Source organism: Podarcis vaucheri (genome assembly GCF_965113315.1).
Source record: "Podarcis vaucheri genome assembly, chromosome: 11".
NCBI lineage: Eukaryota > Metazoa > Chordata > Lepidosauria > Squamata > Lacertidae > Podarcis > Podarcis vaucheri.
This window is the reverse complement of record NC_138749.1, coordinates 23,523,769-23,539,072: the sequence shown is the minus strand read 5'-3', so window position 1 is coordinate 23,539,072 and position 15,304 is coordinate 23,523,769. Positions and strand designations below refer to the sequence as shown.

General features: G+C 41.0%; 1 protein-coding gene across 1 annotated transcript in view; it reads right to left on the bottom strand.

Moving 5' to 3' along the window:
* Positions 1 to 15,304, bottom strand: part of MTREX (Mtr4 exosome RNA helicase) — a 39,792-nt gene that overhangs the window by 6,311 nt on the left and 18,177 nt on the right. Inside the window, exons 16-22 of the mRNA XM_082241837.1 lie at positions 11,460 to 11,610; positions 10,369 to 10,541; positions 9,115 to 9,183; positions 5,853 to 5,981; positions 3,661 to 3,771; positions 3,147 to 3,335; positions 1,033 to 1,196 (exon numbers count right to left, since the gene is read on the bottom strand). Coding sequence (XP_082097963.1) covers positions 1,033 to 1,196; positions 3,147 to 3,335; positions 3,661 to 3,771; positions 5,853 to 5,981; positions 9,115 to 9,183; positions 10,369 to 10,541; positions 11,460 to 11,610 — 986 coding nt within the window. The remainder of the gene's footprint in view (positions 1 to 1,032; positions 1,197 to 3,146; positions 3,336 to 3,660; positions 3,772 to 5,852; positions 5,982 to 9,114; positions 9,184 to 10,368; positions 10,542 to 11,459; positions 11,611 to 15,304) is intronic.

Sequence of the window (15,304 nt, the reverse complement as noted above, 5' to 3'; positions counted from 1 at the left end):
TAAGCATGTTTATTTGGAGAGAAAGAACAAAATTTAAAAAGGACCATATACCAAGCGTCCAAATAATTTTCTATGCTCTAATGGTTACTATTACAAATTCACAATATATATTGGGTTAATTCTGCCAAGCTAAACCAAGACACCTCTTATTTTCAGATGTAACATTAGCAAGTTAATATACAATCATAGAATCATAGAGTTGGGTCATCTAGTCCCACCCCCTGCAATGTAGGAATCTCAGTGAAAGCATCCATGACAGATGGACACCCAAGCTCTGCTTAAGAACCTCCAAGGAAGGAGAGAGTCCACCTCCTATAATGGAACACTCTGCAGAATCTAAACACTGAACATAAAGAAGTCGCATAAAGCTTCAGATTTCATATTCTTGTTCTGGGTTTGCAGCTTTTTTGTACCAATCAATAGTGTTGAATATTCAAAATATGTTAAGGTGTTGCTATCAGAAAGTGGGTGCCACTTCTAGATGATTTACACAAACACCATAATATTTGTTTTCTAAACTAATATAGGGATCTAAAAAGTAGATACCATGTATCTTTGACATCACATTTCAAAGTAGGATCCAGACAGTGGTTTGAAGTATGCTCACAAACTGGGCCCACCCAATACAATTTTTGACTTTACTTCCTTTGAGCAGGAGATAACTGGTGCCACCCTGATAAATGGTAGGGTAAAAGTATTTTAAATAAACTGCTTCTGAAAGGACCTGCAATTTCCAAAGTAGTTTGCTTAAGTGGCTATGTGGGGGCTGCTGTTTAGAAGAACACAAACCAAAGCCCTGCTGGGTTCATGGCGTTCTCTGGATCCCAGCCTCACTGTGCTTTTCTGTCCTTCAAACTTACCCTGTGTTTTACTTTCAATAACCTAGGATCACTTCAATACTGCCCCCCATATGTTTTAACATGAGATTTTTCCTTAGCGTCAGAATGTCCCACTGTATTACACAAAGATAAGAGGAAAACTGCATACAAACATCTGTTCGCCTGTCTTTTCTACAACAGTAACATACGTTACCTGCTGATTTCACAAGCAACTCGGCCTTTCATCTCTATGACGTCTGAGGAGGTTGCAAAACCCAACCTTCTCAAAACACGTTTACGACACTTGAGCTCATCCATTTGTAAAACAGTCCTGGCTTTCTTCAGTTCTCGTTTTGCTGCTTTAATGTCTACAGCGATCTGAAGTTAAACACAAGCAAAGAGGTGTTAGGAGGAATCAGGCATTAAGACACTTTTGACCCTGTCTCCTGGAAAAAACCCAAAGTTTTACTGTGAATGTAAAACTTCAATCTCCACAGGCCACATATCTACCCATACATCTGCGAAGCAAAGGGAGAAACAGATTTGTGAGCAAGAAAACAAAAAAAGTTAAGAATTTTCTATGGCAATAATGCATTACTATTGTAACTATTGATAAGATTTCTAGCCCACCCTTCCCCATAACGTCCCAGGGCAGGTTACAACAGTGTGAAAATACAATATTAAAATCAGTTAGAACAGCTTACAATCAATATTTCCCAGATGTCAATGTCAGAGTAAAGAGGTGGGTCTTAAGCATCATATAATGAAAACAAGAGACTAAAAGGGCCAGGCACCACTCTGTGAGGAGGGAATTCAGAGCTTAGGGGCTGTCTTCTCCTGGGCAACCCCCCCCCCCGGAACTTCAATGGGTGGCAAAATTACCTAAAGGGCCCCATCTGCTAATCTCAATCCCTGACAGAGTATGTAAAAAAGTAGGTGGTCTTTCAGATATTTGGACCTAAGTTATTTAGGGCTTTGAACGCTGATGTGAGCACTCTGGACTGGTCCCTGAAACAAACTGGTAACAAGCACAGCTGTTTTAAAGCAGAGGTTAAATGAGTTCTAAATGATGCATTTTGGACCAGTTAAAGTTTCCAAGGGGAACCCTACATGGAATGTGTTGCAATAATCCAACCTGGAAGTTACCAGAGCATGGAGCAGAGTGACCAAGTCATTTCTGTTGAAAAGGGGGCATATAGCTGCTTGAGCCTCCAGTGATAATGCTGGATCCAGTAGTACCCCCAAGAGGTCCCTTTCAACATTGTCCAGAACAGGCCATCTCCCCACCTACCAGGGAACTCAGGACACATAACACCCATGTTGTATTAGGATTCAGCTTCCACTTATTGGCTCACAACCAGCACATCGCTGCTTCTAAGCATTGGTCCACCCAACCCCCTCTCTCAATTCTGATGGGATGGAGCAAGAGATGTATGCTCAAGTATAAGACTACGATTTGAGAAAAAACAAAACAACCCCAGCTGGAATTCTTAGCCCTGTAAAGACTAATTGACACTATCCAGACCACAGGAGGCACTACACCAAGATGCCTGCAGACACACTTCCATCAAGGGCAAGAGCCAAGTCGAGGGCCTTGGGGGAAAAGACAGTCACCACCAGCCCGAAAACCCTAAGCCTCCCCAATTCTTTATGCCAATCTGATCTGGAAGAATATCAAATACAGCAATTTCTCAGAGCAGCTCTTATGATAATGTTTATACAACTGGTTCTTGTACTCAAATGCAATATTCACATACATGCTTGTAATTACCAAACATACACACAGACATAAATTGTGTCTTTTGCTTTTAATGTTACTCAGAGGTGGCATCGCCCTGCCTGCAAGCATTCTGAAGGAAAAAGTCATGGTGTAGACATGTGAGCACCCTTCATATTAGATGAGATGCATATGTTTTGCTCTCGTTTTAGAGTAAGACTACACAGGGAATCTGCCTTGAGCTTCTGGGTATGAAAGGAAAATCTACCATTTCCAATTCACAAAAGTGCTTCAGCAATGTGTTTCCAAGAGATATTCCACCCTCAAATTATCTGGAACTACTACCAATTTACCTGTGTACTTATGTGGCCCATTGCTTGAAGGCTAATGGAATGATTGACAGGACTGATACCTGGACAGATTCTTTGATCACCTAGTGCAATATTATCTACTACCTGTCAACAGATTGGCCAGATGTCTCTCTCTTCACCCACCACCTTTTTTAAACTAGAGGTGCTGGGGACTGAGTCTGGGATCACCTGTATGCAAAATGAGTATCACCCAATTATTGTCCCTCCAAAATAAGATGCACTTGAAAAGCTTTTCCTCACCTGTGCTTTTCTCTCACAAAGTTTGTACACAGTTTCCAAATTAGAATCATTGTGAAGTGGGTGAGAATACATCCTGTGCTCAAACGCTTCTATTTTTTGGATTACTTTCTTCAGGCCTGGATCTTTAATGCCCATGTCATCAATAGGATCCAGCAAAGGAACACCGTCAGGGAACCGTTTCTGCACTTCCTTTAAAAAAAGACAGATAAAAGCATTTTTTTTAAAAAAAAAGTGTTTAAAAGTATGATCTCTATTTCATCATGGCATGAAGATGTTTTCCGATCTCTGAGAGTTGATATCATGTATTGGTTAACAGACTGGGCTACAAATAATGAACGATCGAGTTCGAATCTCACCTGTGCCATGAACTTCACAGTGGTCTTAGGTATCTGATATGGGCAATAACAACACTGACTTATCTTACAAGAAGGGTAACAACTAGATCATGAATGTGAAGTACTTTGTTTCTGGAAAAGAAGTGCTATGCACTTTCAGCTTTTCAAAGTTACAGTACCTGTATTGACTTCAGTACGCTCTGCCTGTTATCAAGAGGCCTCAGGTCTTTGGGTATATATAGGCGAACACTGCTGATTGCTGACAGAAGATGCACCAAAACAGGAACAACCTATTAAAACATATGGTGATGGATGAACTAAAAATGCATATTAATCTCAGTTTGCCAAGCAGTTATATTGTTTTGTGCACAGCATACATTGAGCATAGCCTAGACTTCTCTTACTTAATACATGTAGTTTTCAGAGATCATGCTACACATGTATTTAAATAGTGCCTGTTGCACGCGTTAAGAACTACAGCATTCATTTGAGCATTGATTTCCTACATAGTCTGTTCAATTGGCTTCACAAGTAGTTTTCCTGAAGAGGGGAGGGGGAAAGGCAAGCTCCAAAAATAATAAATTCCATTTTAAGATATATTGGAAAATGATGACATCTGAATGATTTTATATTTACAACTCTGCCTGACAGGAGAACGTCTCCAACTGACCCAAATGGAGTCACTACAATTATCTTCTAACAATGCTCAGTGACAGAATGTGCCTAGCTTGGGGCCAACTGGAATAGTTTCATTATGGCAAAGGCACTTTTTTCTTCTTCTTAAAGTCCACAAAATAAATTGTCAACTCTGTGTTGGAATGAAGTGAAGGAAAAATGTCTTTAATGTTTAATGGCTGCATGAAAAAGGGAACTTTTCTCCTGTCAAGCCAACAAATAGTTTAACAGACTCTCAGAGCCCGCCTAATTTTTTTTAAAAAAAGTCAACAGAATATTAAGGGGCAGAAGAAGAAGAAGAGTTTGGATTTGATATCTCGCCTTTCACTCCCCTTCAGGAGTCTCAAAGCAGCTAACAATCTCCTTTTCCCTTCCTCCCCCACAACAAACACTCTGTGAGGTGAGTGGGGCTGAGAGACTTCAGAGAAGTGTGACTAGCCCAAGGTCACCCAGCAGCTGCATGTGGAGGAGCGGAGACGCGAACCCGGTTCCCTAGATTACGAGACTACCGCTCTTAACCACTACACCACACTGGCTCTCGCAGATCTTGGGATTTACCACTGAAGCCTGCTATAAGCTTGAATAATCTTTTTTTTTTTTCAGGGCAGGGGGAGATGGGAGTTGAAGTAACTTTGCTACGGTTGCTTTAGCCGAAGAGTTCTAAATCATTGTTATGCATCCTCTGTTCTATGTAAACTCACTGTTATGCTGTCAGAGAATGGTTGAAGCACAGAAAAAGGAAGGAAGACAAGCTATGGATGTAAAAGAATCCATCTAGCTACCTAATAGTTCATGCAATATTTCTAAGTCTTGGGATAAAATACATAGACTATAAATTATAGGCCATTTCCCGTTTTTACGAATCACTTGTGAATATAGCTATGTACATTTGAAAGGTAACCCCAAATGATTGGGGGGGGGGAATTAACAAATGAAAATGCAACAGTTTTTCATCCCTTCTTGGCTACATGTATTATTAGCCAGGCAAGGAATTGCATATAAGATGGGGGGGGGGGAGTTATTTGGGTTTTTTTAAAATCCCAAACAAAAACCAATGCATTACATTGCAGAACTGTATGATCAACTCAAATCTAGTTACCAACTGCCTCTTGGAGGGTTAGGGGACTGAATTTGGAATCAGAAGAGTCTGTCAACACTTTTGTGCTGTTTTATAGTATTGTTTTAACGTCTGCTACTTACTGCACATGGCCTCGGGCCGTTCTTTAGAAAGACGGCTGGGATATTTTCAGAACAAGCTGAGCAGCTCAACCCTCATGGATAATAGCTGGGTTTATCTTAACCTTTTTCCATTTGGTTGTACACCTATTGCATTTATTGTACACAGCCGCATCCCTTCCTACTTTAGGGACGACCCTTATAGTTATGTGAATAACTTGATCACCCATCTACCCAGCAGGGAATGCTGCAAGATGCAATTTCATCGAGTTAGACTTTCACAACCCATAGACCACTGCACCATCTTTTACATCAAAACCACTTCTGTGATTTCCACTGAGAAGCAAACCACTCTTCAGCAAACGTTTGAGTCCACACTTATCCCCAGGCAGTGACATGGGACCTACTTGTTATTATCAATGTAAGTCTATCGTTCTTCCATACTCAGGGTTGCCACATTTCAAAAAGTGAAAAGCCATACAATTGCTGTTTTAATTACTTTATGGGGGGGAAATCTCACCTGCATCTCCCCTTTTTCATCGGGTTTTGCTGGTTTTGCAGCTTCAGTTGCAGAGTTTTTTAAGCTTTCTTTGCTACAGTGCAGGAGGACTTCAGCAACATAGAGTGGGTCCAGCTCACCAGAGTTAGGCTACAGTGGTAGCAAGAAACCAAGTTAGTATGAATAAGGAGATATTCTTTAACACTAGTAAAAGAAGTGTGAGAAACAAGAATGTTTCCATTAGTTAAGTTCTAAATATTCTTTGACTAATATCAAATTATATAGCTCCACATGTTGTTATTCTATATAAACCTGAGAATATTGATATAAATCCAGAATAGCTCCTTGGCTGAGGTGGACTATAAGGTTCTTGATCAAATGAAGTCAATCTTTGCTATGGCAGGTTGTTAAGAATTACCGTATTTTTCGCTCTATAACACGCACCTGACCATAACACGCACATCGTTTTTAGAGGAGGAAAACAAGGGGAAAAACATTCTGAATGAAACAGTGGATGTATCATTTTTGTGCTTCATGCTGTGGCCACAGACATGTGATCTGATGGTGAATTTGGGGTAACCCAATGCAAAAATCCTGAGAATCCATGTGGATCCATGCTTTTTAACCACATTTTTGCACCACTGCAGCCCCAGGCAACAGTGGGTGCATGATTTTTGGGGGGCAGGCTGTAGCCATGGACATGCTATGTGCTCTGATGGTGAATTTGGGGTGACCCAATGCAAAGATCCTGAGGTCCATGCTTTGTAACCACATTTTAAGTGGGGAGGGAAGGAAAAACACAGAAGGGACAAGGAGCACGAGAGGGGTGTGCAGAGAAGCAGCTGACTAAGAATGCAGGAGAGGGATATAACGGGAGGGAGGAAAGGAAGGCAAAAGTTCCCCCCCACCCAAGCACCCAAGCCAGCCAGCTCGCTCGCTCTCTCTCTCTCCCACCTGCATGTTTTCAGCAGCACCGGAGCACAGAGAGGAAGGAACGACACTCTGCTTTCCCCTCTGCTTGCCTGGAGGGGAGGGGCTTTCCCTGCTCTTTGTTCCGTTTGAGCAAACACAGTAACAAACAGAAGCGGGTGGGCAGTAAGACCCTGAGGCAGAATGCAGGAAAGCAGCAGCTTCCTCTTTTCAGGTTTCCCTTCTCCTAGACGCGCGATTTGATTTTTGCCTGATTTTTCGGCTCCAAGGACCACACATTCGCTCAATAACACGCACAGACATTTCCCCTTCCTTTTTAGGAGAAAAAAATCTGCGTGTTATAGAGAGAAAAATACGGTATTAGCTTTTGCTTGCGAGCCTCTTTCGATCCATAGCTACACAGATCACTCAGTCTATGGCTCTCTGCCATAATTTGACAGGAAATCTGAAGAGGGTCAAAACTCCAGAAAGCTTGAGAATTATTCAAAATCACAACAGAAGCTCAGTTAGTATACTGAAGATCATGAAATGGTCTAAAAGGGTACTAGCACAGAGAACAGAGTCAAAGAAGCTCTTAGCGGCAAGAAGGTTTCCTTCATAAAACGTATAAAAGCTTAATGAATTATTTGCAACTTTCTTCACTGCGGAAATGGAGGGCAAATTATATAACTGCCAAAATGCTTTTTCCAAGAAGGGAATCTGAAGAACTGAGGATAGCAGTTTGTGACAAGAGCTGAAGTTCTAGAGCTAGAGCCTTATTGACAAACCTAAAACTGACAAATCACCAGGTCTAAATATTATCCACCCAGGAGTTTTTAAAGGATTAATATACAAAACTGCTAAACTTCTAACAAAAATTATGGATAAGGAAGGACAAAATCCAGTAAAGCAGATTGTTTTAGCAAGTCTAATATGTAGCAACATTGCTGCTTCTCCTAAAGTGACCTGAGTTGTAGATTTGGGCCAACTATTATTTGTGGTAACAGCTGATTTTTGCTTCCCTGCCTCCCAAATTGACTGGCATGTGCAGAAGGCTCAAGAGATGACCTGGCCTCTCTTCCCACACTGTTTGAGGCACTCATGAACAGTAAGAATCTTTCACAGTATCTTGGAAGAGGTTCTTGGAAGACCTCCTCCTTCCCCCAACTTCTAATCCTAAGAACTTGAGAGATGGGCAACTGTTGTCTCTCTCAAGTCCTAACCAGCAGCAGAGTTCTCCCTGATGCAAAGAAAACTTGGAAGAGGCGGGGTATTTCACTTTATGCTAGGAGGCAACCAGGGGCAGGTATTTGCCAGAAAGGGATCTGTGGTTACTGTTGCTCACCTAGACCACAATTTAGTTGCCAATGGCTGCGTTTCAAGTATTTGTATATAAAAGACAGATACAGCAAAAGCCTGTTGGCAAAGGATCAAATCAGAGGGCAAGAAGTGAAACACCTCATCATACAGCGTGCTATGGATATTTGCATCTCACTTCCTTTTGAGAAAAGAAAAGAGGCTTTGCTTGACAGGGGATAGCATGTGAAGAGGACTATCAGAAGACATTGGAAGAATTTCACACTGTATCACAGATAGCTTTAAAACGGCCAGTTGTAAACAGAAACACATGATTTGTTCCACTATTAGATTACCCAATAATCAAAGTATTTATTCATAAATCCAGTTGTGGATAATACCATCCTAGTTCGTACAAAAGATATTTACAGCAGCTGTTTTAATTTTGGTTTAAAGAGCTCTGTTTACTTGTGTCATCTGAACTGCATTTGAAAATGCAACCCATATGTGGAAAAGCAGCTTTAAGCCAACATGTTAAAACATGTGCTGTTTACTCAAACTTGGAACAGGCTGACATATGCATAAAATACTCTAAGGGCACACAAAACAACCAATACCCGGTTACATCATCAGTACTGGCTGCACTTTAAAACAGGTAGCCAAGTATGTCATGCAGAAAACTCCAAAAGGGAGTCTTTTTAAATTCTGCTGGTAACATACAGCGTGCGTTACACAGAGAAAAAGAGAAAGATGCAAGTTAAAATAATACCAACAAGACAAAGTTAGCCTAATAAATCCAAATTATCTGGGCACCATCAATATCTTAAAAATTAATCAAAACAGTGAGTGAGAGTAGGCAGCGCTAGGAAATAGGACATTATTCGTATTTTAAAGCAACAAAGAGTTTATATGGCATCTTAATATGAAAAGTCGTTCTAATACTGGCAATAAATAAAAAAAGCACAGGGAAATACAGGATTCCTTGAGCAGATGGCAGCATATTAGTTATGAACTCTGAAGTGTCATTTTAAAATATGGCTTTTTCCTAGTCAGGTATATATTTATCTACCAGTTTTACCTTCACATTTGATTTCTTGGAGAAGTTCACCACCACGCCCCAGCCAAAGTCATCATCTTCATTTTTTACCTAAAATCAAAATCAAGCTAGTATATAAAGCTGCATCTGAAACAATAACTTACAACACATTCTGACCTTAAGGGAAATTACTTCATTTGTAATACAGACGGTTGTAAACGATCAAGTCCAGAAGTGAATCTGGAAAGAAAGTTGGTAATTATATTGTTCACTTCAAGGACAGCTGAGAAATCAAGTGAAAATTGCACATGTCTGCCCCTCTCCCCGCTCCAGCAGAAGCCCTTCTGTTTGTGGGGTGGCAAATGTGGATCCAAGCCAAGAAAATTAACAATCAATAAATGTAACAGCTACATGTGTAAACAGCTGCCAAACAGCAATATGCTGGTCATTGGGGCTGGATTCAAGTAACCAATCCTGTTAGTGGATGTCAGCTACTGCAACAGGGCTTTCCTTGCTTCTTTTCTCTGCCCCACAACCCATTTGGCTGTGGAGGGGGAGGATAACCCCACAAATAGTGGGCAGTTGGGTGGGATCATTTCATTATCAGTTCTCAAGATATATCGTATTAATCCCCTATGTAGTGCAATGCCTAGTATTAGAGAGGCAGCAATATGACTAGACTGGAGCTAGCTGTGCATGGGTGACAGTAGGAAGGTATTTTCTTTATAAACAAGACTAGAATTGACTTTTCCAATTTCAGGGGGGAAATGACGAACTAAGATTTAGAAATAATATTTTTCCCCCTAATCATGCTAAATGTCCCAAAACAAACAGATAAAGCAAATACCGCACATAAAGCAAAACTCTCAGAAACATACTCCTAACAAAACATAAAATTTATATGAATGAGGGAGGGAGGAGGAAACTCTAGATAAAACCAGAACAGAACAAAACACAAATAAATACAAAATTTACAATGTGAACTTCCGAGATAATTCTTCTTTCCTGTGGATATTTTTCTCAGTATGATGACATGTTTTGCTATTGTCAATATTTTATTATGCTGCACTGTTTCTGAAATGTTTCATTATATAGTAGTTATTACTATTACTTATTGTTAATAAATGTATCTTGTGCGTCTCATTAATGGAGTGTTAAGACCCACAGGTGCAAACCTCCAACATTATGATGGCACAGGAGCCTCATAGAAGAACTGGATGGTAACATGCTTCTGTTTCTACTTTAGCAGAATGCACATTACAAAAAACATAGACGTGGGGGAGGGAAACAACTTACTTTTACCAGCCTCCCTGGCTGTAAAAATGGCAAGCAGTACTTTGGCTTGTGAATGTACTCTTCTATTTCTTTACCCAGTTTAGCCAGCTGTTGTCTGATTTTATAGTAAATGACCACATTTTCCTCATTTGGAATTTTAATCTCATTGTACTGCTGTTCCAACTTACTGACCTCTGCAAATAAATATTGTAAAATATACAGATTATATGAAGCGCACAATATTGTAGCAAACCATGGGCAAGAGTATTCCTCAAGGAAACACACTATCCCTATGTAGAAGAATCCCCCACAGAGCATCTTCTTTCCCCTCCATTTCCTTCCTCTTCCTGGCAGGGGCCCTCAACACCCCAGGGTGTTACAGGGAATAACCTGGTGCAGTGCCAGCATACCAACTGGGGGGTGGGGGGTGGGACGGGGACAGTGAAAGAGCATTCTTCCAACTTCTGTGGGTGCCTCTGGGTACTGGCTTACTATTAAAAATTATTTTGTTGGAGAATATTCGATGATCACTTCCAAGGACTTCTTTACAATTTAAGTGCACACTCAAGATATGCTAGAAAATATAATACACAAAGTGTGAATGCAACAGAATTGTGCCAGCAAACAGATGCACTGTATAGGGATGCTTGTCAGAAAGTTGCATTCGCAGCATTCAGCACTTGGTTTGTTAAAGATTTGAACATCTGAAACCTTCCTTCAGCTGTACTCAGTGGCTGGGGATCTGACAAGCAGGCAATGAGTCCTATATATCCAAGGAGACTCTGGGCTTGTGTTCATTCAACAACAATGTCCTGCCTCCACCCACTCCAGGTGCAAGATGGCAAATTCCTTTCGAAAGGGAGGTCACTTGCAGCTTATGATTTGGCAAAGGCATCTGTTATTAAAAGCAAGTAAGACAGAAAAATCCACAGAACATTCCCAAGCGCTTAGGATCCTGGCAACTGGGGCGAATAATGGTTCTTGTCAACTAATTTCATATTAATTAGTAACATGTTAACTGGCTCTGTGGTGAATACTGTGCAGGTAAGCCCATGGAATATAAATCACGGTCTGCAAATTGACGAAACAATTAAGTATTTCACATAGCTTACTTTCAACTACTCCTGGAATAGCTCTGTAATGTTGGAACTGGTAAAAAGATTTCTCTAACATGTATTCCGGGTTAATTTCTTCCACACGCAGCAAATTTAATACCATGTTGTATGTCAAATGGAAAGCACTGTTTAGAGGGTCAGCAGATCCCTAAAATAGAGAAATAAGATGAGCAAAAGCAGGCAGCATTCATGTTTAAAACATTTTATCTTGGGAATACAAATGGAAGCCTGACATTTCAAATCCCCAAATTATTCTTTTCAGTATGTTCACATGCAATTTATATATTGCAAGAATCATGCAAGTGTTCCAGGATGCTATTTCAAGGTAAGCATTACAGAGAGACAGACAAACCTAGTGGATCTCTGTAACCCTTACCTGGGAATGGCAGGGAGTGTGTTGCCTATGGAGCAGCTGCCATTCCCATAAATGGGAGAAATTCACGTGCAAAGAAAAGTTACTGGACTAGGGCCTATGGCTGCAGTGTTCCTTTCGCACTTGAGAGGCCATGTTAATCCATCTAAGAAAAGCTGAGAAAAGTCTCACAAAGAGTAAGAATGTCATCCTAACACATACAAAGAGAAAACTACATCTGAACTTGAAGTCAGTCTTTCACTTGCATTATTTAATAATGATTCCACCCTCTTAAAATATCAACTTAAATATCTGATATGTATCCAACTAACAGAACAGAAAGGAACCATTATGAATAATCTGGATAATCTCTAAGGAAATTAAAAAACACACAATGCAAAGGTTGAATGTATAGCTTCAACTTTAGGTGACTGTATTCATTTTTTGAAGGCAGGGGGGAGACAACAAAATAGAAGAATGTAGGATTACGAACCAGGTAAGATTTAAAAAAACAAAACAAATTTAAAAACTAACCCACCAAAGACGCTTGCTATATTGGTATAAAAAGAAAATTTTAGTAGCTAGGTTAAAGCTAATTTAGCAGCTATTATAAATTATGAATGACCGGTTCAGAACAACTTTTGATTTGAGGGACCAAACATTAAGCATATTTCTGCTTCCAATAATGGCAGCTGTACAGAGAAGCTAACCAGTCCTTATGATGGAAAGCTGCTGCTACAAGGAGAAATTGTGAGCTTCTACTCAGCATTATTTTTACCAAGAGGCATATTGTAAATGGATCAAGTGTGGAAGATTTAGCAATATTGGCTCCACCCCCTGACACAGGCAAAGGGCTCTTTAACCCACTGCTCCTCAGGGTGATCAGCAAAAGAGGCCTGGGAAGAGCTATCCCCTTACAAACTTCAACTGCCCCAGGGTACTGAGCTGCTGAAATGGTCTTTTATCATTGCTTGCACTGTATTGCATGCAATAACCTAGTTTGACCTTTCTGTGTTATCTGTAACTTCCCAATTGTAAGTCTGGTACTGCAGAAATGGTGGTTTCAGATCCTAGTTAAGAAACCAAGATTACAGTACAGTTCACACATTTGGAACTAACAGGAAACTGTGGTTTTAACAAACCATGATAGAAACAATGAACTTAAGCACACATTGGAAAGAGGGGAGAAGATGAGGGTCAATGATAGCTCTCAGCTTAATATTGGTAAAAGTCGTTCTTTTCTTCCTTGAGGGTGAAAGACCTTCCCATTGATGTAGAATGGAATACCAATCACTGTCAGCTAGTTATTTTGTAATGCTCTAAGAAGGGTGTTTATTTTGAGGCAATTTATTTATTAAATCCCATGTTTCCTCAAGGCACTCAAGACGTTCACATTGTTCTCTCTTCTGTCTATCCTCATAGCAGGCCTATGACGCACTTTACAATGAGAGTATAGGGCTGGCTCAAAGTCACCTAGCACCATTGCCAAGCAAGGATATCTGAACCTACACCCCCACAGTCCTATACTCCAACTATTCAACGAAGGTTGGACCATACGTCAAAGATTTGCTGGTACTCAACAAAAGACAAAGCTGGTTCAAGACATAAGTCAAGGGTGGCTGTGTTGGGACTGAGGTGGAAGAAGCCTCAAGTTTGTGTATTTACCAGTGGCGTAGCGTGGGTTGTCAGCACCCGGGGCAAGGCAAGTAATTTGCGCCCCCTAACCCGTGGATTTGCGCCCCCTAACCCTAACCCCCAGATGTTGCGCCCGGTGCGGACGGCCCCCCCTGCACCCCCCACGCTACACCACTGATATTTACTCCTTCCCTCTGGGGTGGATATGAGATGGAAATCATTCCAACCTCATAAAACTGTGGTTAAACTTCACTATGGTTTGTGTCAGGGAACTGACATCGGAGGAAAGGGAAGTGGTAAGGCTCCCAGAGACTGGGAGAGAGTCAACAGCCAAAGCAGGGACCAGCAGGGGGAGCGCGGGGTCTCTGGAGGAGGATCTCAGTAATGCTGAGAGAGACGCAGCAGCCCAGGCAGGAAGCAGCAGGGGAGAGAAAGGGGTGAGAGACACTTCGAGCGAAAATAGCGGGGAGGTGTCAGAAGCAACTGCAGGGAGACCCATACTTCGCCGGAAGCTGCCACGTCGTGAGTCCAGGAGACGCGTTTCCGTTAAGGAACTTCTTTGCTGGAAGCGCTTCCGCAGACAGCCACTGTCAGACTCTACTAGTGACTAGAGCAGACATGTCTGAGGAGCTCTGTCACACACAGAGGTTTGTGGGGTCGCACAAACTCTGAAGGGGCACAATTTTAAGCACAAGCAGCTAACCATCCCCTGACAGTTTGTTTGAAACAAGTCCAACTTGTTTCATTTCATGGGTTATGAAGTTGGTTTGTTTGAAACAAACCATAGCCAAGATTAACCAAGGTTGAAATATAACACTAAATTGCAGTTAATAAAAAATGGAAGCAAAAGCTTCTCCTCACAACTGTGCTGCGGGAAGGTGACACAAAGGCTTATTGCAACTTGTTTCTGTCATGATAAACCAGGAGGTTTACCATAAGGACTGAACTGGCCCAAAGTTATATCAAAACACTTGTCCCACCCCCTTTGTATGGCTGTAGGATGGCAATTACAAAAGGTTATTGCAAATTGCAGGAGATGGATAGAATCAGATTGCCAAGTGTAGTTTGTGACTTCAAGGAACCTGTCAGTGAAGGAAGAAAAATAAAGACTTGAATTCAGGGCTGTGAGATGTGTTTTATTCAATGTGTGCATACTGCATTAAAACCCCAAACTGATGACAGCTTCCTAGGAAGTTTCCCATTTTCGCACACACTACTTGTTGTTATGGCCTTAATGGCTAAAATAATAAACATTTAACTAACACTTTTACTTTAACATCCTTCCCACCCAGTTTTGTTTTCATTTTTTTAACTGAAAAGCACACCATAAAATACTGCACTATGACCAATTTGGCAAACACAAAGCAGTTGCCAAGTAACTTTATTTGGGCAATAAAGCAATCTGGCACCTGCAGAGTGGGCAAAGAAAAAGGGGAAATACTAACAGCTCAACATTTTCCAGAGATGGAAAAGCACATCAAACATAGCTATGCAGGCTTCAAACTATATGACACAGGGTGGACCAATGTCTATCTTGCATGGTCTGTTTCTTCTTCTTCTTCTTTACAGGAATCCCTGTATTTCGCTGCTGGGCTTTAAATTTTCAGAGGAAGAGTGAATTGCTCAGGAACGCCAAACCTGCTCCCCACCGACCACTTGAAAATTGCTAGGGAACTTAATTCTGCCTGTTGTTCAGCAACTGTAATGAACTGTGCTAAAAGCTACAGTGCTTTTTAAAAGACAGATGGAATTCAAATACAGTAAGAAATAAAAGAAGCAATAAAATACAATTAAAACCGAGTATGAATAGTACACAGGGACATGTGAGAAGAGCCAGCTGGATCAGGCCAATGGG